This window comes from Centroberyx affinis, unplaced genomic scaffold, assembly GCF_046629955.1.
Source record: "Centroberyx affinis isolate AG114_WGS23_722 - 3 ecotype Tasmania unplaced genomic scaffold, CSIRO-AGI_Caff_v1 ptg001188l_1, whole genome shotgun sequence".
NCBI classification, from domain to species: Eukaryota; Metazoa; Chordata; class Actinopteri; order Beryciformes; family Berycidae; genus Centroberyx; species Centroberyx affinis.
Window position 1 is genome coordinate 32501 of NW_027279713.1, and position 21948 is coordinate 54448.

At 43.3% G+C, this 21948-nt stretch overlaps 1 protein-coding gene across 1 annotated transcript in view; it reads right to left on the reverse strand.

The window, feature by feature from the left end:
* Positions 1-21948, reverse strand: part of LOC139648289 (multiple C2 and transmembrane domain-containing protein 1-like) — a gene marked incomplete at its 5' end in the record, with an annotated part of 53769 nt that overhangs the window by 22720 nt on the left and 9101 nt on the right. Inside the window, 2 exons of the mRNA XM_071524360.1 lie at positions 3989-4045; positions 17136-17252. Of these exons, the coding sequence (XP_071380461.1) occupies positions 3989-4045; positions 17136-17252 (174 nt within the window). The remainder of the gene's footprint in view (positions 1-3988; positions 4046-17135; positions 17253-21948) is intronic.

Genomic DNA, 21948 nt, shown 5'->3' on the forward strand with positions numbered 1-21948 from the left:
TTAAAGCATTGAAAATTAATTCTCTTTCAAACAGATATCAGGGTTTACAACAATAGCCATGTGATTAAGGAGCTGTAGTTAAGGTACAATGGGCACATGCCCTCGTGGGTTCAAGTCCCACTCCTGCTGTTAATGTTTTCATAGCTTGGAACTACCGATGTGCTATTTTAACAGAGAAGTATTTCTTCTAAATATAGGTAGACAGAACATGCATCAATTATTTAGATTTCAGAGATGTAATATCACAGTCAGGGCAACTTCACATATATCATCTATCCAGGATATGAGTTGGAATACTGAAAGTGTTGAAAACAGCACATTTCAACAATATGTTCAACTGTATTGCTCTAGGATTTCAACCTCTTCAATCCTCACTATTCTAAAAAAAACCTGTATTTACATTATAGAGTCAGATGTTAGTTTTGGTGAATGCGTTAACATCATAAAAGCATATCCAGTATATACAGTAGATGCTAAACTCTTAATGAAAAGCGTTCTGTATGGTGCCAGAAAGGGTTTATTTTGGACTGTACAATAGCAGAACCCTTTTGAATCTATGAAAACCTCCATTACTGTAAAAAGCTTCTTTATTGTAAGTTGTTGAAATCCTTCTACACAGAACATATATGAAGCTTTAAAGAACCTTTGAGAAAGATGAAAGAGAAAATACTGTGGTTGCATTTAGGAGCCACACATAAGTCTTCAGGTGCAATATGTAATACTGGTTCGGTAAATAGAAGAAGGTTAAGTGGTTCTTCATACAGCACCATTTATCCCCACAAAGAACCTCTGAAGGCCTATGTATTAAGTGTACAATTTCAGTGATCTTTGTATCTTACATCTTTGTATAGGGTTACCGCTGAATAATGATGGAGCAAAACTATAACATCAATATGCAATCATGTCATAAACTGTTGTTCTTTTTTATTTATAGAAACATAACCGCACAGTCGACTACTATCTTTGCTAAGGTGCTAGAGGCCAAAATAAATCAAAGTAGAGGGACAAAACTTCTGCACACGTCCATGTTGACTTTCATCAGGGCGTACCTTGGTATGGTATCAGGGTGCCTTGCTATGCAGAAGTTTTGTCCCTCTAGTTTGTTCATTTTATTTTAAAATGGAGGTTAAAAACTGTGTCACTGTTCCATTAACGCATTGTGTGTGTTTGTATGTGTGAATGTGCGTGCGTGTGTATTTGTCTGAAGGCAATGATAGCGCAGCACCATTCCATGTGGAAGGTCAACACACACACACACACACACACACACACACACATACACACACACACACACACACACACACGCACATGCCCCCACACACACTCACACACACACACACACACACACCGAGGAGGAGGGGAGAAGAAGAAAAAAATTAGTTCATGGCTAACATTCTTTCACCCTTCATGTGCCTGCCTGCTTGGCTTTAACAACTGAGCCGTCCCCATCAATTAGTCTAGATGCTGGACTTTCATTGAGATTAAGTGACTAATATCAGTGCTTGCTCACAAGAAAGACACTTTTCACGTCTGCCCAACAATCTGTTAAGTCAAAACACATGTGGTGATCCAAGGCAAAAAGCCTGCAAGGGGTCCTCCATGCAATGAAAAACAGGTGCTCCACTTTTTGGCCATGTAATACCCCATTTAGCCTCTGGAGCAAAGGTTATCCAGCTAATAGCTGCCTTGTGGTGCACTGGGAAGAGCCGTGCACATGGCCAGGACTAAACATCTGGGACGGATTGCACATACTTGCAACATATGCTTCAAGTTCAATTAAAATGAGGCCTTGGCACATTTATTAATCTTTTTTCCTCCTCTCTTTCTCTGTCTCTCTGTCTCCCTGTCTCTCTCTCTTCTTCCCTCTCTCCCCTATGGGTCTGTGCCATAAAAGAGGCCTCCTTTGACCCGACCTTCATACTTAACAATCTGAAGCACAGCTATAGGGTAATGAGAGTGTCAGCTCTCCCCAGTCCCTCATAGCCAATGTAAAAGTCAAATTTGTTAAGCCTCGAAACTCCATTTGTTGTGCACTTAACCAGGTTTGAGGGAAAGAAAAGGGAAAAGAGAGAATATGTGTCAGAATGAAAGAAAAAAGGCAGTGAAGGGGACAATTGAGGGAGGGGGGGTGGGGAGAGTGGGAGGGGAGAGAGATATAGACGGAAAAAGCAAAATGCCCCCCTTTCAACTTCCCTACGGCTCAAATGAAATGCTAACAGTTGAGGGGAGCAATAGATCAAAATGTATGAAGCCAGAGTTGGTAAATTGTAGCCTTTGTGGCGGCTGTGCTATCCGGCATCCCAGCCCTGTGTGAGCACAGAGAGCAAGGCCTTCTTATGTGGAATAATCAGTTTGGCACCAAATCTGACAGAGGCCGCACAAGCTGCTGGTGCACCTCATTTCAATATGAAAGTCGAAAATGTATTTCATATAATCTGCAGCTTTTTCAAATGCCTGTATTTTTATTTTTTTTTTCCGTGAGAGGAGGTAGGAAATGCAGTGATGGAGGACGGGAGTGAAGAAGGGGTAAAAAAAGGTTCAAGGTTGCTTGGTGCATATCTTCAGTCGGTGCCCCCCTGTACATTTCAGCCTTGGAACTTCACAGCTGTGAAACTTTGCTTCTGCGTCACTGAGGGAGAGAATGTAATGCTCACATATCTATATGCGCACATCGAGCAACTGGCTGACTGGCTGCCTGGCTGACTGATTGCCTGACTGGCTCACTTGCTGGCTGGCTGACTATTTGACCGGCTGCACCATAAAATGTGTTTTTTTAACCCTTTCATTGCAGGCTTGCACTTACGACCCCTCAGAAACCGGCAGAGACAGAGGTTGGAGTCGCATAACTAAATTCAGCGTACAGAATGTCCTCAGGCAAAATCATTTTCAAATATCAAATTGCCTGGTCAAAGGCCTTCACAATTACCATTGCAAACACCTAGATTCCCCCCCCAAAAAGATTACCAAACCAGACCATGCAAATTACCACATCTTAGCCTACTAACCTCTATATTGCTGGAGTGTGGCTGTAAGGCATCAAGTATCAGCCCAAGTAATTTCAGATTTCAAATTGTTCGGTCAAAGTGCTTTATGGTTTTCACGGTAAAAGACTTGGATTTCAGCAAAATGTTCTACACAGTGGGAATTACCGACTCCGGTTGTAATTTTGTCTGAGTTACACTTTCCTATTTTAACACTGCTCAAGTCTGACCACATTGGGGTATCAAACGGCACTTGTTTTAATAGCCATTTCAAATGGGCTTCCCCAAAAACCGAAAAAATACAGTAGATGAATACAGAACTGTACCATTTCAATTACCATCCCCAAGTGGAACATTGACCAAGTATGTATACTATCCAGTGGCATTTGTTTCAGTAGCTGTTCCTACAGTGTAAACGAGCAGAGGCAGTAAAGCAGCCACCTGTTGTTACCTGATAGTGTCTGGACAAGCCCAGATGCTGTTTTACTGGGACATAAAGGAGCAGTGAATGGACCTAAATAGCTAACTAAGCAGTTTATATGGGAGCATGTTCTCAGGAAACAGGGCCGAGGCTGAACAGCAGCAGAGTAAATTCTCCATGGTGTTATATGAAGGGAAAAGGAGAAATGTGAATACAAATTTGCAGTGATAGACCAAAGCAAAGCAAACTGCAAGAAAATAGTGAGGAATATGCTATGCACATATCGACAGAGAGAACTTTTCAAAAGGTGAGAAGGTCGTACTGTACAGTCTGTGTACACGTGTTTGTGCCTCGGGCTGTGAAAAAAAAACTGAAGGGGGGAGGAGATGAGAGGGGAAGAGGGAGTCATTTCATTCGTCTGTTTGTGTTTCCGGTCTATGAAGCAGTGTCAAACGCTCCTGAGGCAGCACGTGTGTGTGTGAGTGTGAGTGTGTGTGTGTGTGTGTGTGTGTGTGTGTGTGTGTGTGTGCACGTGCACGCACATGCCTGAGTGTGTGAGTATGTCCCTGACACAAGACATAATTACCTTGTCATCTTTGTCAAAATCCTCATCCTCATCCTCCAGCAGGTCTTCCATTGCTTGCTGACAGATGCAACAGAGGAAAGAGAAAAAAGAGAAAGAGGAATAAAAATGTTTGTACTTTTAAGCAGCAGCTAGGGCACAGATAAACATTAGATAACGCAGGGTTAATATCATCAGAACAGCCTGAGAAGCATATTAAAGCTGATTGGTTATACTTATGTTTGGTAAGAGTTTGCTAATGAGTGCGGAAAGCATGCAGATAGCACAACTGTTGGATTGGTGTGTACTAATATGTCACGAGCTTCAGAATGGGCTAGAATTAGAATTTAATTTTAGAAACATTCTGTTGTTCGAATCTGTTGACACTTCTGAATATGTGAGCAAACGCTCTGGCTTTGAATTTCAACGGGTTGAGGATTAAAGTCTATTCATCCACTCAAATCACACTGCACAAAAGCATATGAGTCTCATAGCATCCAGCGGGACGGGACAGCAGAACTCTTCTCCTGACTCTGCCCTGTCTCTTCTGACCTCCCTAACCTTTGTGCTCATCTCTCACTTCTACCGTCACCCTTCCTTTCTCTATACATCCATCTATCTATCTTTCCATATCCTCTCACAGGAGGATGCTGTGAGAGAGGAGAGAAAGGAGCCTGCAGCACAGAGAGCAAGTGACAAAGAACAGCAACTATGTGCTTCAGTGGTCCACAACCGATGGAACTGGAGCTGGTGTAGCTCAGAAGCCCCAAGATACCCCAAGACATATAACATACCTCCACACAGACGACACACCCCCACCGACAGAGCATACACACAGACACACACTCAGTTCTAGCACGCACACAGACACACACACATACACAAACAGACATCTAAACACACATTCGACAACAATAGCATGAGAAAATTGTACATCCTACACAGAGACAGAAAAATCAAGATTTTTACATTCATTATTAAGAGGCATTGAAAAGTAGCAAAAGAAAAGTGGTTTTGTGGGAAATGCTGCCCTTGCTTCACACCTCTAGGCGGATGTGAAGAGTAAGGTGAGCAAAGATGAAAAAAAAAAGCAGCAGTGTTGACCTTAACAATAAATGGATGCCTCATGGCATCATTCTAATGGGCTGCAAAGCCTCACTAACCTGGCTAAAGATTCTTTTACATTTGCCATAATGGATGCAAATCCAGCAAGCTTCATGATTCATAGTCACATTCATATTGAGCCAGTCTATTCACATGGGTTTAATGAGAAATGTATATTCAACATCACTGCGCCCGGAGATGCAGCACAATGTGCAACAGTTGACTTTTGATAAACCATACAGATTGAGAAAATACTCAGGGAATAAGCACTCCACCTTTGTTCTGCAGCATCAAGTCTGAGCAGTGAGGGCCATACATAGTACTGTTCCTTTTGAGACAATTCCTCCTTTCACAAAGTAGTGCATAATAGAAGGAGTCTTGGATTTAACCTCAGGTAGACGCTGACACACTTAATTCTTCATCAACTACATAAATGAGTTACAAACAGTACTATTCAAAAGCTCAAGGCATTCATGTCAAAATGTGTCCATATTATTTAATGTATCTGAAATAACGGAGAGTTCAGGAGCTCACCCACGTGTTTTTATGTGAAATGCCCATGGAATTTTTACATTTTCCTGGCATATGTCTTCTGAACAAATTTCAAAAATGCCTTTTCATAGCTTAAGGTTGTTGAATAGGTTCCAATGGCCTGATTCTTAAAGGTTGTTGCATGTGTGGCCAAATGCCCCACTCCAAACCAAGACTGTTAACACTGCTACTATCTAAGCCCCTTGGCAAACACGGAAAGCCCTGAACCTACAAGAGCAGCTAGGGCAACTGTTTGTAAGACACTGCAACACAGAGTTTTGTTATACTATATGGTACTGAGTGTATTCATACATGTGCTTGTGTGTTGCTGCGTCTTTGTGTGTTTGTCTTTTGCCGTCTGTTTGGAATTTGAACGTGCCCACGTTCACGTTCATGTGTGTGGTGCGATGCCAATGGAGCGAAAACCACAGATCGCTGCTGTACCCCTCGTACGCCCCCTTTCTGTCAATCACGCATCAAAGCTACAAGGTCATATTGATGCTCTGAATTTACATAAACAAACATCCATATCATAAGCCCTACAGCTGTCAACCTCAGAATTCATCTCCTCTCGTTATTGTGCTGCGCCCCCCAACCCCAAAAACCTCCACCCAGCCCCAGCATCGCCACATCCCCTAACCACCTCCACCACGGCATAAACTAGTTTGGAGAAATCCAAAAATCATTACTTAACAAGACAATAGCTTTTGTCCTTTTGTTTTTCATTGGAATAAGGGGGGAAACTATGCGGCGGCTGACATAAGCTTCTTATGTAAATGCAGCTTCCCACAGAAACAAAGAGGGGTTCAGAACAGCAGAGTTGAGAGGGGAGAGTCAATAGTGCTCTGTGCAATGGTGTGTATGTTTGTGTGTGTGTATTCGCGTGTGTGTGTGTTTGTTCTATCTATAGCTCAGAGTCACTAGGGCAATGTGTTGTGCATGTACACATGGTGCTCCTTGGTATAACTGTCTGACTGTATAGCAACTGGTTATTCCCAGTTCACTGAGACTCCATTACTGTCTAGACAAACAAGCTTTACTGTTCACAATTCACAATCTTTTTTATTGATACGGAACATAGCCTATATAGCCTAGTATACTATACAAATACCAGAGAGGGAATACTTGCGCTCAGCCAAGGCAAAAGATGTAGATGCGATACTGTAAAATGAATGCCTTCTGGCGTCTCTGAACAAATGAACTATAACTGTTTATAAAGTCATCACGGTTCCTCCCAAATCCTTTCACCCGTGCCAAAATACAAACATAATGGATTCCTCTACACAGAGGCTTTACTAGGGCACGCCTGGCACACGCTCCAAACTTTAAACAAAGGGAATGAACATGAGCTAGCTGGAGAAGCATGACCTAGAGAGACAGAGAGAATGATAGAGTCGTTTGTCTCCCTCTGCTCTCCGCTCTGCTCTCTCTCCTCTATCGCCCCTGGTTACAGAGAGAAGTCATGTTTCCCGCAACGAGACACAGTGTAAAATTAATAAATAAAACGACACGGAACATGTCATCTGCCCTGAAGATTGCCACGGCTAAATGCGCGTACTGAAGCTACTGTCTCAGTAAAGGATGATATAAATTACCTCAGTGCAGCTGATGAATTCCACATTTCTTTCTCTCTCCCTCTCTCTCTTTCTCTCTCTCTCGGTCTCCCATTCTTTCTTTCTTTCTAAGGCCTGTTTAGTGTATGATATCATTTGTCTGCTTATCCCCCCTGTTATCATGTTGTTTGAATTACTATCATTACAGCACGGCAGCATCAAAGCCTTCCTGACGACAGGATCGTGTGCAGCTCACATTGCCTGCAGAGCTGCTCCAGTCAATTCAATATCTACTAAGGTGGGGATTAACATATTCAAACCTATTCAAATGATACAGGAATGATACAGGCTACTCTTACAGATTACACTGTGCCCCATAAATATATACAAATATGGTGATAATATAAAAAAAAACACACACACAAAGAACATAAGTGAGCACAATGACATTGAGAGTTCAAACAGCTGTGAAACTATGAATATATCTGTTTGGCCTTGGCGGCTCAGAGCTAAAAAGCTGATTTGCAAGAATTATGTGTCTGTTGCACTGGCTCAGATCCCAGCCCATGCTCTGCTACATCATTCTGATTTTTCCTCTCCTCTTCCTGTACGTCTCCTCACTGCGTATCTACTGCCTGTGGAAAGAGGAGTTGCTGTCCATTCAAAAGAATTGCCGCGGTCACACCAGTCACACCTCTCTTCGTACTTCATTGTCTGTCTTCATCATGACAGAAACTACTGCATGTGGAAATCATCATCATCGTCATGCGGAAGGAGTGCAAATGGCTTAATTTTCTATTGTTACACCACAGTCGATACAATGCAGCCACTGAATCGGCTCAAATTCCTGGAGGTCATGTAGTGTCCTGTTGTTTAGCTGCGTGGGATTCTTGAATACACCCCCGCAGTGTCGAGGCCATGGCTATTGCTTTTCTCTATTTGGTGATTAACACTAGACAGCCATGGAGCTGGAACTGTGACACCTGTGTGCTCTGCATCTTCATGTCCCACAGCACTGATTTACATTCAGTCTTACACAGCCGGACCTTTCTCTACCCTTTACTGGTGCGCTGGGTCAGTGCAAGAGAAAAAGTCTGGCTGAAGTTGAAGTTGAGAAAAGTCTGGCTGAAGATACGGGAATAAATGCAGAGGGGAAAATCCAGAGAGTGTATCTGATGTTTTCTTGTGTGTATGTAAGCAAGCCCCTGTTGCGTGGAAGATTGAGTGAAGAGTGATGAACAAGTTGTGAGAGGGGAACAGAGGGGAAAAGCAGTTTTTGAGAGTGCTGACTGTCTGCCAGCTCTGGAACACAGGTAGAAATTACTGATACTCTATTGATCCAAGGGGGAAGTTTTTTTTCTTTCTTTTCCTTTTCTCCTGTCCCCTCCACAGGGAGGTTCTTACACAGGGTCAACTGCAGAACAGGACACAGCGAAAACTATTGAGTTCACAGGGGATCGAAGCCAGGTCCTCCTGCTTACAGGACAGTCTCATGGCTCCATCGTGTCATTATGAATGTGATAGTCAAGGTGGTCCTAAGCCCCTTGCTGTACTTAAACCAGGGCAATATTTGTAGTTCTGCAGTAACTGAAGTAACTTCTATTTCACACTGGCAGTATTACCAATTGCCAATCCTTACTTAAGCCCAGTTCTATCTCCCCTTACTCTGGAGCAAATTTAGCTCAGACTTTGGCGGATTAGCTATATAGTCATAGAACTTAGCTCTTAGCTAAGTGATATAGTGTGAAAAGGGTCAGGACAGGCATTTAGCCAGCTAAGGATAAACCTGGGTTAAAAATGTCCAGTATGTCCAGTGAGTCCAGTATGTCCAATGTCCAGGAGTCAAAAGCACTGAGGAGTCCCACTCTGAAAGGCTTGATACGGTAAATACACACCACAGACACAAAACTACCTAGGACTAACTAACTGGACATAGAAGCACAGACATACGTATAACTACCCATTATGGAGACATACAGGAGAGTTTAAAGCTAACCCGACAGGTAGGGGGTGAAGCTGTCCAACAGAGAAACTGTACTGTGAGTGGATGTGGGCTATTTCCATGGAAGTAGAACAAGATAGACCCTGACTGGATCAATGAAACAAGCATGCACACACACACACACACACACACACACACACACACACACACACACTAGACAGAGGGAGAGCACAATTCCACCACCTGAGCTAGTACCACATCATTTCACCCTTCCTCAGAAATACCTCTCTGCTCTCCCCTCTCTCTCCCTGGCCTGGCTGAGTTCCACTATCTCTCCTCTCTTCCTCCTAACCTTCCCAATGACAGCCGCAGGGGGAATTGACGCCAAGGCAGACATCCCGGCGAACATGAAGATATACTTTCTCCTCCTTTTTTCTCCCATTCCTCCATCCCTCCCCTCCCTCCATCCTCCTGCTGCTCTTCCTCTTTGATACGTGAGGGGGTTTTAACCTCTCCAGCTGCTGAGGCTTGGCCGACTGGCTGGCTGGGGGATCTCAAGGCCCTACTTGGTATGCACTGTCCATGCGTGCATGTGTATGCGTGTCTGTGTGTGCGCGTGCGCGTGTGTATACTGCCTACACCACAGTTTCTGCAGACTGGGGGAGGGCTGCGCGTCTGATAAGGGCTGTTGGCTGAGCCTGGCTGACCCATACGGGCCCTTCACAAGCTGTCAGAGCCACGGCCCTCACAGGGGGGCCCTTCCATCTGCATTGCCCCAGCCAGGGCTCACCCAGCAGGGGGGCAGATAGGGGTGAGGCCGGGGTGCTGCTGGAGCTGGAGGCTGGGGGTGGGGGTGAGAAGGGCGGCTCCGTATTCATGAAGGCAAGGCCAAGTCTGTGAGTAGTGGAGAGGAGCGCTTTTCCAATGCTCCCTTTACAAGCCTGAAACTCTTCAGTGTACATCTCTCATTGCTTAATTGCAGAGAAAATACGTAGGTGCAGTCAGAGATTCAGGGGCTGTTCCCAGGCAATCACCACTTTACAGCACATGCTCCATCAGCATTGTTGAAATAGTCAGAGAACACAATGAACACAGAGACAAGATGTTTGTCTGACTCAGACATCAAGCAATTTTGTCTGTCTTATTGTTTTTCATACGGAATTGTGGAAAATAGAGCTAGAGTGGGTATGCACTTGATGTGTAATGTATGGCAGACAAAACACACACGTGCACACGCACACTCGCACGCACTTGTAGGCTTAAACTCGAGGTTTAAACTGAAAAAAGTCACAAACAGCTACAGCGGGCGTACTGTATAGACAAAACAACAACAACAAGCACCGAGGCAGACACCCGGAGCTGCTGACGTTGTTAGCAAAGAGCACAGACAGTTACAAAGGTTCAGTGTGATGAAGGGAGCTAGACAAATGGAGGAAAGGAAGAGAAAGAGAGACAACATGATGAAAAGGGAGGCTGGGAGGATTCTGCAGTGGCATTCCTGATGCTCCCGATGCTCCCGTCCTGCTTCAAACTGTGCCCGTCTCCTGTCTTTCTGCCTGCCAGCCTGCCAGCCTATCTGCCAGTTTAGCAGAGACAGAGAGGCAGCGAGAGGAGCAGAGAAGGAGCAGAGAAGGAGCAGAGATGAGCGCGGTGATGCCGGGGCGGCACGGGGGAAATCAGCGGGGCACAGGCGCTCCCAGTTAAAAGTGACATGACCTTTTGATTTTGTCACCTGTCACCAACTGCCATGTCTGACTCTGCACTGAGGAGTGCCTGCCATCCACCGCTGCCTTCCTCTGCCTCCGTCTCTCTGTCGCTCCGTCTCTCTGTATGTCGCTCTGTCGCTCCATCTCTCTCTGTCTCCTGCTCCCTCTCCGTCTCCTTTTCTTTTCCAGCGTTGGGTTTTTTTGGGGGGGAGGAAAGTGGAGGTGTGACTTTCTGGATGAGTTGAGTTATAATAGGCTGCGTTTCCTCTTTTCCTTCCTGCTTTGCTAATATTTACCCTCCTCTATCTGTATTGTGCATAGGTCTTAATGAGGGCAGATGTCAAGCCGCAGTGTGTTTACAGATGCAAGAAAGTTTCTTTGAGATGCCAAAACAGGGAGAAAATAGAATGGATAAAAATGGCTATGAAGTCATGTACCAGAAATGATACAGTGTTCAAATAAAATCATATGACCATATTGTTGTTTTGGAAATAAACAAGATTCTTTTTTACGTTGATGAACAATACAGTATATTGCCAATAATAAATAAACTGTGAATAATAAATAAGTGCTTCACAGTCAGGAAAGTAATGTTAAAATCAGTAAAAACAAAAAATGAAATGAATTTGAACAAATATAAAATAGTTTAAGGGTGATTAAGATCTGTATTTGTTTTTGCAAAAACGCCCCCGATGAGGAGGATGTACATTAGTAGCTGGCTCTATCTGGCCGTTGGAGACGTGTCTGTAAGTGTGAAGTATCTCCAGGCCATTAAGGTCTCCTCTTCTGTAATGGGCTGGTGGATCCAGTGGGTGAATCTATGTGATGGTCTGAAGCATGGGATAAAGAGGATGGTCCTCCAGTGTGACGAGGCCTAATTGCCCGTCATCCAGCAGTAGAAAGAGACATCACCGTGTTTTATATGTGCCCTCGACGACAGCCTGCGCTGGAATTAACACCTTCATAACATCTGGTAAGGGCCTTTCTGGGCCAACATATCGGCAAGGAAAGCTTTCCATTGGGACGTGTCCCTGCTCATTAATCCCAATGCCCATCATATACACTCGTGCAAGCAGGCACACACGCAGGTGTGACGCAGACACACCTATACAAATACACACCCACACTCACAGGCACACACACAGACGCCTTGCAGTCTTTTTCCCTTCCAGCTGAGCCGTCTGTCCTCTGGTTGACCGAGCCCACCCCAGCTCGTTTGCAACAGGCCTGGGATGGGACTAAAGCACCAAACTGTTGCAGGTTTCAAAACAAGATGGGTGGAGAGGAGAGGGTCATGTCATTAAAGTGCCCTTTCACCTCCCAACAATAGAGGACTCCACTCAACAGCAGAGAGACAGGACAAGCCTTCCTACATGCAGCATTTGCCTTGAACATCAAGGTAAGAGCACCGTCACACTCGGCATAATGTCAAACACATAATAGGTGCTCTTGTTTGTTATTGGTATGCATTTTTTCCCCCTTTATATTATAATGCATCAGCACGGCTTTGTTTGTGAAGCATGTAAGCTACAGCGATAACCAGAGACAGAGGGGGAGAGAGAGAGAGAGAGAGAGAGAGAGAGAGAGAGAGAGAGAGAGAGAGCTTTTGTTTGTTCGAGAGAGCACATTACAGTGTGACACGCAGGTCAGCTAATGGTGTTGGTGCGGAGGACAGGCATGACAGAGAGGAGGACGAGGGTCAGGGTTCACAGGTCAGAGTGCTACATGATAAGAGTGGAGGTCGGCGACCCTGCTGGTGCATCGCCTCCTTTAATCGCTGTTCTGAGGCCGCTCCGGCTGCTTAGCAGGTACTGGTCAAGGTTGGGGCAAGGGTAAGGAGCGCTGATCCGGGATCTGTTTGCAAAGCAGTGTGTAACCACACAACAGTCAGTGACCCTGAGTGGTGAATTACAGCGTGTATAGAACATTGTGTTTGTTTATCTGCTGTAGACGGGGCTGTGGACTGTGGTTGCGGTGTAAAATAGGAGAAGGGCCCTCACATTGAACCCATCGGATGAAGCAAGGCCCTTCAGTTCATTAGGAAGTCTGTACTCAAGTGTAGAAGGTTTTTTTTTTTCCTCTGCTTTTTCTCTCTCTGCCCCCCTCCCCTCCTCCCTCTCTCTCTCTCTCTCTCTCTCTCCCTTCAGAGCGAGTTCAGCAGAGATTCCTTTGGCATTACCCTCACCCCAGACTGTTGGAAAACCGCAGCGCTCCGGATGCTGACCCTTGCTCGGCTCAGCACAATGCTTTAATTTGGTGTGTTGTTTAAAGTAATTAGAAAGCCTTTTTTCCCTTGTTTTCTTTTTCTATTCTTTTCTTTCCTCTGCCAAGTGCGGGAGGGAAACAGCGAGTCGGCCATGACTTCAGCTTGATAAAGACTCGGAAGAGGAATCCAGGGAACCGGAGAGGAAGTGAGGAACACCGATACGCTCTCGCTGTACCCACTTCCCCCCTGCACCAGCCACAGAATGGGAAACTCTGTCTGAAAACAAACAGGGACAGGACTCAGGGGATACATGTGTCTGTATGTGTGTGTTGGTGTATGTGTGTGTGTGTGTGTGTGTGTGTGTGTGTGTAGCCTATGCAAACACAAATGCCTGAAAATAATGTATGCTGCCTAATACCACCATACATTTCCTCTGCTGTATGTGTTCACATCTTACATAAGATAGTGAGATGGAGACAAAAAGAGTGGGACAGAGAGAGAGAGAGAGAGAGAGAGAGAGAGAGAGAGAGAGAGAGAGAGAGAGAGAGAGAGAGATGATAACGGAGCAGGGAGAGAAGGTTCATCACATTCACCAATCCTGAGGCAGTAAGATCGCAACGCCTCGACAAGAGAGACAGTGATTGTCAGAGAATCTTCTTTGTGTCGCCCATGCTGCTCTGTGCTGTTCAGCACAACTGTCACAGAGGGAAGAAAAGGGGCATTAATGGTGCTAATCTTAGACAATTAATCCCACTTTCATCGTGTATATTGTTGCTCGCTGCAAAGGAATCTGCGCGCACACACATGCATACGTATACGCACGCATGGGCACACGCACACACGCACAGACACAGACACAGACACACACATTGCCTCTATCTCCATATACGCATATTTTTCCCCACACACAACAGTCACCATACACACACATACGCATACACCCTTCTCCCTGGTCCTGAGTTGATAATAAAGTAAGTTTTCCTCAGTTCCATAGTAAGGGGCTCTGTGTGCAAGTGCAACTGAGTGTTTGTATGTGTGTGTGTATGTGCATGTGTGTGTGTGTGTGTGTGTGTGTGTGTGTGTGTGTGTGTGTGCTCACGCACGCTCTCTGGTTCTACACAAGGATCGACTCTGAATCATAACCCTGGACTAATAGAGAACAGACCAGGCTGTTTACTACATAAAGCAGCAGAACACCACCATCCTAACACACACACACACACACACACACACACGCTCACATACAGCATGAATGCATCATGCACACACCTGCACATTCACATACCGTATGCATGCACTTACAAACAAATGCCATGACACTACCTGCACTCACTGCTATCCCATCCTGTTCCACTGCATATTTGCCTCTGACTATCGCAGCGCCAGCCTGAACCAACTTCTCTCCGTGTTCTCTGAAAACTCTCCTCTAGCCAATACAACCACAGACACTCACATCCACACACATCCAGACTTGCACTGTTAGAAGCACATGTACAACATGCTCGCTTTAAGCCTTGCTGTCATCTCTGCGGTTATTATGGTCAGCATACAGAGCGATGGAGAAAGAAGGAGAGTAGGTTGAAAGAAGGTGAGATATGAGATGGAGTAGAAGGAGTAGGAGGAGGAAGGGTAACAGTACAATAGTGGCAGCACTCTCATGGTTAAAAAAAAATAAAAATCTTGGCCTCTAATACATTCAGCCCAGTGCCCCGAGCAGCCAAGTTATTTCCTCTGAATTGGACCAACTATCCTCAAACCAGACACTAAAGTTGATGAGACTGAGGCAACTTTTGGAGGCAATAGGAATGGGTAATAAAGTCTTCAGCCAGGGTGGGAATTGGATAAAGAGCAAAAAAATCCAAAGAGAAAATACTGCGGGCTTCAAGGAATTAAACTACAATGAAAGAAATAAATACTGTTGGTTATGGTTGGTGGCAAAGGTGCCAAATGGTCCTGTTTTAAAACACTCCATGGATCATGGCCCTAAGGTCCATACTCAACCCATCATGAATCAATGAAGTCTGAATCAGTCAAAAATGTGTAGTCCAGACTACGGACCTAGATATGGCAGTACATGTATGGCTAACATAAAATACAGTGTTGCCATACCACTGTGAGATTAAAAACACTGAAAATTAAGATCCTGTGTCGGAGTACATATCTGCTCTTGTCTCTGAGCATAGGATAACTTTCTAGAGCCGAGCAGAACAGCATTGTCATACTAAAAGGCACTCAGCATAAGAGTATCAACATGTCTTAATGCTCTAACCAATTCCTGAGGTACTTGAGACACAATAGTCCCTTTCAAGGAGGAGAGAAAAGCAATTCTGCATGGAGTGGGAGTTACATGTACTTACTTGTATGTGAAGTGAGCGGCATATTACATGAATATGTAACCTTTGTTGCCTCTTTTTAATTAGAAAGTGCATGGGAAAAGAATATCATTAGGTCTGGGTAAATACAACGGGCAGGTAGAGGGACAAATCATCATGCCTGTTTTGTCTTAAGGCATGTGTGGTTTTTTCGTCAAGCAACGTCGCCATCTACAGGCGAGGAAAAATACCCTCTGAGAGAAACGCCTGTCATTCACTAATAAACTGTTTATTTTGTCAGTGAACCTACTTGAAGCGAACTGCAAACCTTCAATTCTTGACTTAAATTACCATGTGCAGGTGGAACACTTTTGATTTTAAATTGAAACACTGAATTGTGGTTACAGTGAGTACAATATGTAGCACTAATAAAAAAGTACTGTAGAACCACAAAGTAATAATCAAGTGACAGGGGGCTTGTAACCATTTTATAAATGCTCCGTTTACTGTGATCAGTCCTGCCTGTCTCACAGAGGGAGTCTCTGTGATTTAAACGTGGACTATTTAAAGAAATAAACATAGAGATAGAGATTTTAAATGATGTAGCTCTGAAGGCTCACTCAGTAAATCTATGTCGTATGTCGTATGCTGTTGCCAAAGTGGCAAACTACAACTGTATTTGTAACCACTTACTTATTTCCTAGTGAATATCTAAACTGGAGAAAGATGGGATTTACAAGTAAAGAGAGCTGTACAAAGAAAGATACACTCCAATCACAACTTATGGAATTACTGAAATCATATTTCCGAGACTCAATTACTGGTAAGAATACAATGGCACAGAGAAATAAGATTTGCCTCATTATAATGATTGATTTAACGGATATCTTTGCCAAATCCAAACCAATCTACCCCAAAGAATCCTTATGATGAGATATATACATACATAGAGAGGGAGATACCGCAAGAAAATCTGTGGTCTGTTAACTGGTTATTTCCAACTGAGTCTGGAAAAGGCACTTATTAAAATTAATCACTTCATTGTTCACGCTCACTCCACAGTCCAGTTTAGGTCTTTCTCTCTCTCTTTGTCTCTTTCTCTCTCTCGCTCTCTCTCTCTACTCTCCAAATGTGCCTGGCCATGATTAAAACATGTCTGTTTCTCCATGACATTGCTTTGACATCATTTAATTGGAATAAGAGATAAAAATAAATGAATTAAATAAATATACTAGCAGGTAAGTGGCGTAACGTAGCTCAAGGTGACAGCCTATTATTTCTTCCTTTTCTTTGCCTCAAAGAAGGCACAGGGAGAAATGTGAGATTGCATTGAGAATGCAGTTCCTCAAAGGGCAGAGGGAATTTTTCTAATTTTAATAAAAGTTAGCTGCAAGAATTCTTCTTAAATTCCAATTTTTAGTTGCTAAAAGTTTATGACTGCAATGTCATCAACAAATGCACCTTCATATTGTACAGTATGAAAACATATATTTTAAATGAATTTGTATTTTGTTCATGCATTTTAAGAAAAGTATGTTGCTTTTTGACTCGGCTGTGCAGCATATTATCCAAACTGTTCACAATCACACTTTTTTCACATGTAATGTAATAAGTGTGCATTGTTTGCAAAAGTCTTTTATCAAAGGACTCAAAATATACGCAAATGTAATGAATGCAGTCATTGAAAGGAGGGCGTAATGTCTGCGTAAAACAATGGTGTGTGAGTTTTACCCCTGCATTGTGTGGCCAGGAGAGAGGCTTTTACAGTGAGATGAAAGAGAGGCGGAGGGATATCAGCCGGCGATGGGGTTACTCACCACATCTTGTCTGGTATCCTTCCCCGACATGATGAGGATGTAGTTCCAGGCCAAGGGCAGCAGCAAGGCCAGAGGAATCATATAGAGTTCGAAGTTCCAAACGACTAGAACAAAAAGCTAGAGGGAGAGAAAGAGACAAAAGAGTGAGCGAAAAAAGTGAGAACCTAAAAAAAAAAAACTAAAAAAAAAAGAAACGAGCGAACGGTGTAGGCTAGGAATGTATACATCCAGGACCCCGTATTGACCTTCATGAGGCGAACTCTTGAGAAACGTACACCGACCATATGTGCGATTGGAGACAACGCGCATTCATATGCAGAATCATAACCGCCGTGGAACAAAGCGTAAAAATAAGAGTCTGCTGCAACAAAGGTATGGAAGCCCTGGTCAGGTTCAACATCCTGACCCTCAAGGCTTTCTGGGCCTTCATCTGAGGACCAGGAGGATGAGTGCAAGCCGTCAGAGCCTCTCTCCTCCATGCCAATCATCCCCTAGGCCGAGGTCATGTACCGTTTCAGCCGCGGCACATCAAGACTGACCCTTCCACACACACACACACACACACACCCCCACCTCAACCCCAGCATCTGACCTCCCAAACCCCACACCCCGAGTCCCTAACCCTGTCACTCCAAGCCCCAATACCCTCTATCCTGTCCTAAAAGGCTCCTCTGCCCCATCCCTAACCTCCTCTACTCCCATCTGCCAAATCCATAACCCCCATACCTCCCCTCTCATCACCAAACAAGAAAAGTACCATTTGAAAATTAACCTTTCCTAAAACCCTGTATTCTGGCATTGGCGGGGCTCTTTAGCCTCTGACAACAGATTATTGTGGTGGTCAGGAGAAGATATCTGTGGGAAAATTAAATTGCTAATGATGGCAGCGTGTTATTTTATGGCAGCACTGTGTCAAATGTGAAAAGAGCATTGTGTTGATTGTTTAAAAAAAAGTTCAGCTGGAGGAGATGAGATATTTTGTGGAAATAACAGCTGTCACAAACGTCAAACAAAGGACAATTTATCTTTGCTAATAATTTCATGTTTAAAAATATGGAGATCTTTCATGATGGATAAGACCTCGGCAGCAATTTTAACAAATGCTGAAAATGCAAGCCATGTCCAAATACTCCATCTTTTCTGGCTAAACATATTAATCAAATTCAAGGACAAGAAATTCATTATTTCAAATCTAAGCAAAGAAGTTTTGAAATTAATTACTCTTGGTTGGAAATGCATTCACGTTCAAGTATTGCAGTTTTGATGGGAAACTTTCAGATGGTGAAATTGAGACTATTACTGTTTAAAGCAGATGAATTGGTCTGTCTAACAATTTTGCTATATTCTGTTTGGCTGAACAACATCAGCAAGAGAGAGGTGAAGCTTAATAATCAACAAGTAAATTGTTTTGGCTCTTTTGTATTTCTGGGTGTGTGTGTGTGTGTGTGTGTGTGTATGTATGCGAGAAAGAGAGCGAGAGAGAAAGAGAGAGACAGAAAGGAGAGAATGAAAATCGAGCTCTTCATTGTGTTTACAGTCTAAGGTTAATGTGAATATGAGGTTCAACAGCCCCTCAAGAGCGTGTATGTAGGTCTGTTGTTACTGTAGTGGTGCCTGTCTGACACACAGCTGTGCACACACACACCCATACGCGCTGTGCCATCGGTATCCCATTGTCCTCGCACTCACTCATACTCACACACGCATATGTATATAAATAAATAAAAATGCATGTCAATGTAAACTCACAATAACAACTCAATTAAATTTTTATCCTCAACTTTTCCCCTTCTCAAGCAGCAAAAAAGTTTGAAAAGGTTGTATCCAAACTCCGAGATAAAACTGTAACCTCATGCAAAATTAACTAACAGACACTGAGTATACGAAGCAAAAAAAGATATAAATTAAACATAAGAAATGTCCAGCACATTTGCATAATGCTCACAGCAAAACGTCTTCTTCAAATAGACCTGAGTGGCCTTGGTACAACAACGGAATCTCTTCCTCCGTCTCTCTCCAACTCCATTCAACTTGCTCACACACACATAGGCAAACTCTTTCTGTCACTCTTTCTCCGATAAAGCTGCACTGGACAATTGGAAAGAAAATATTCAATAATTAATATTTGTGTACTAATAAGCTACACAACCTTTCCTCCTCATTCATCATGAAAACTTGTTAGTACCATGCGAGCTCAGCACGGACTTTCGTACAGAACACACACACCCACACACACACACACACACACACAACAACACAAGCGTGCGCACGTGCACATTCACATGCACATTCTTAACTTGTCTATCTTCCTACAAACCACTCTAATTCACAAATCTGTAGCATCTGTAGCAAACAGTGAAATAATCTCTAACTGAGCTATGTGCAATTCAGCAACAGAAAAACAACTTCACTCAAACGCAGCTCACTTGTTTTAAACCTTTTCTGGTGGAAGCTATAAATAACCGCACACTTACAAACATGTACAAGCAGTAACACCTTCACGTACACACACATTGTGCTTCCTTTCAAATATCACACTATAAATATATAATATATTGTAAATATATTTAGTCTCCGCTTCTCTAATCACTCACAGTCATTATCACACGATAGCTACATTTATTGTTCCTCACTCTCCTAATGTTTATATGAAACCTTAAAACCCCTTTCCTTTTTCTTTTTTTTTTTTTTTTTTTTTAAATCTTGCTTTCTTCTCCATTTGCCCAGGGTTATTTAACCTGTCGTCCCCCTTCATTCCTCCTCCATTTGGTTATTCTAGCTGAGGGCTAAGTTTTGACTGGCAGCTGGAGGAACCGGACACCCAGGCCCAGCAGTGGCCGGCCCTGCCCCGTCTCCCTGCCCCCCGGCTGGGTAAGCGAGGGCCCTGCAGTGCCTGGACCTTTCCACCAGGACCGGGCGATCACAGCCACCCCCCGTCGCTAGCTACCCCAGATAGCAGGCTCTCCGCCTGGGGAAGAGGGAGAGGGAAGGAGCCTGCTGTGGATGTCAGTGACCAGAGAGAGGAGGAGGGGAAAAAACAGACTAAGATAGATGAAAACATGCTGGATAGCAGGGAGAGAAAAACATGCAAAATGAAGCTGCAGATGTAGTCTATGGGAACTGTTTGTAGGCTCTGTGTGGTCAGAGATATATTAGGTAGTGACCAATGACAGTTTGTAGTGTAGGTGCGAACACACACACACACACACACACACACACACACACACACACACACACAGAGGAATGCTCACCGTGCTCCGTCCCTGCTGTTCTGCTCAAAACTGGTGGATTCTTATCGGTGTGTTAATGTAGAAATATGCATATAAACTCACAGAGTCAGTGTGTGTGTGAGTAAGTGCATGTGTTTCTATGTTATTCAAATTATGCAAACACTAATTTAGTCCTGAGAGTATTAAACATAAGAAGGATGATGCAAATAAATATGTAACTCCTATTTGTCGCAAAGACACAAAGGGAGAGATTCACCCTATTCTTCTCTCTCATTATACCATTCTATAATGTAATGCCTGTGATGATCTAAACTACAAAGGTACAGTATTGATCAATATACATTTTAGTTTAGTTTACTTAATTCCAAGGTGGATATTTTAGTTTACTTTTATTTGTAAATGAATGTCAAACTTTATGTTTTGGGGATAAAATAAAAGGACTTAAATCAGGAAAGATAAAATAAAAATGTACCTTTACCCCTTGAATCTCATAGTATGGTATAAAAAGTATCCACTTCCAGTTTGTAAGGAAAAATTATTATTTGTGTTTCAAATGATTTGTGCTTCAAAAAGCCTTTGATTAAATGAACTGAAAATTTTAGGAACAAAACTATCCACTTGTCATTGAACAATGTAAAATAATTTTTCACTGTCAAATCCGGTAAACCATTTCAAATATAGTTAAAGGCTTTATTTGCACTGGGCAATCTTCACATCTGAGCACAAATTAAATTCAAATGAGAAGAATAATTCAGACGATCACAAACAACAAAGCAAAGCCATGATGATATAATTTGTTATATTTTAGCTAAAATAATAATAAACAAAGTCAGTGGACTTTCAGTCAGTGGTCAAGTCTCTGTAGTTGGATTGCATTAGTTATTAATCTTTGATGTATTCTTCAATATTAAAACATAAGCAATCCCTTAAACACAAGAATATGTATTAAAAATGTTAACAAAATAGAAAAGCTGAATGATTTATTCAGCCCCTCGTAGTCAGGCAAGTTGAGCGGTGTATCTTGCATTATTTGTTTCAAAATACAGCCGCGTCCTTACGGCTCTGAGCCGCGGCACTGTGGGAGGGTAATATTCAGTACTTTGGCTTACATTAACCACACACCAGGCTAACTTTTTCCCTGCTCCGTCTCAGTGGAGTGATACTGAAGTTTGGATTTCAGAGTTCCCCTTTATCTCTGTTACATCAATTTCCATGCTGGCACTAAGTGTTGCCAGATAGCAACTAGAAGTCCTGTTAAGTTCGAGGGAACCGGAGAGGGAGGGAGTCTGTGTCCTGTTTGTGACCGGACCTAGCCTTCATTCTGTGGTGCTAGACTGCCCCCTGCTGCTCTCTTAGAGAAACAGATCTACAGCACAACTAATACTGCTCATTTGATAAAGAGCAGCCAGAATCTCAAAGCCGAACTGGTCAAAGCCAGTCATTCTGTAATAACGCGGGGAAAAAAGATAATAAAGCATCAGCAATATTTTGGCCACAATGCTGCGACTGTACCTGTGGAAACCGAGGATACTGTATGTCTGACTCCTCAGCGCAAGGCCTTGCACGTTTTCTGGTGAGTATCT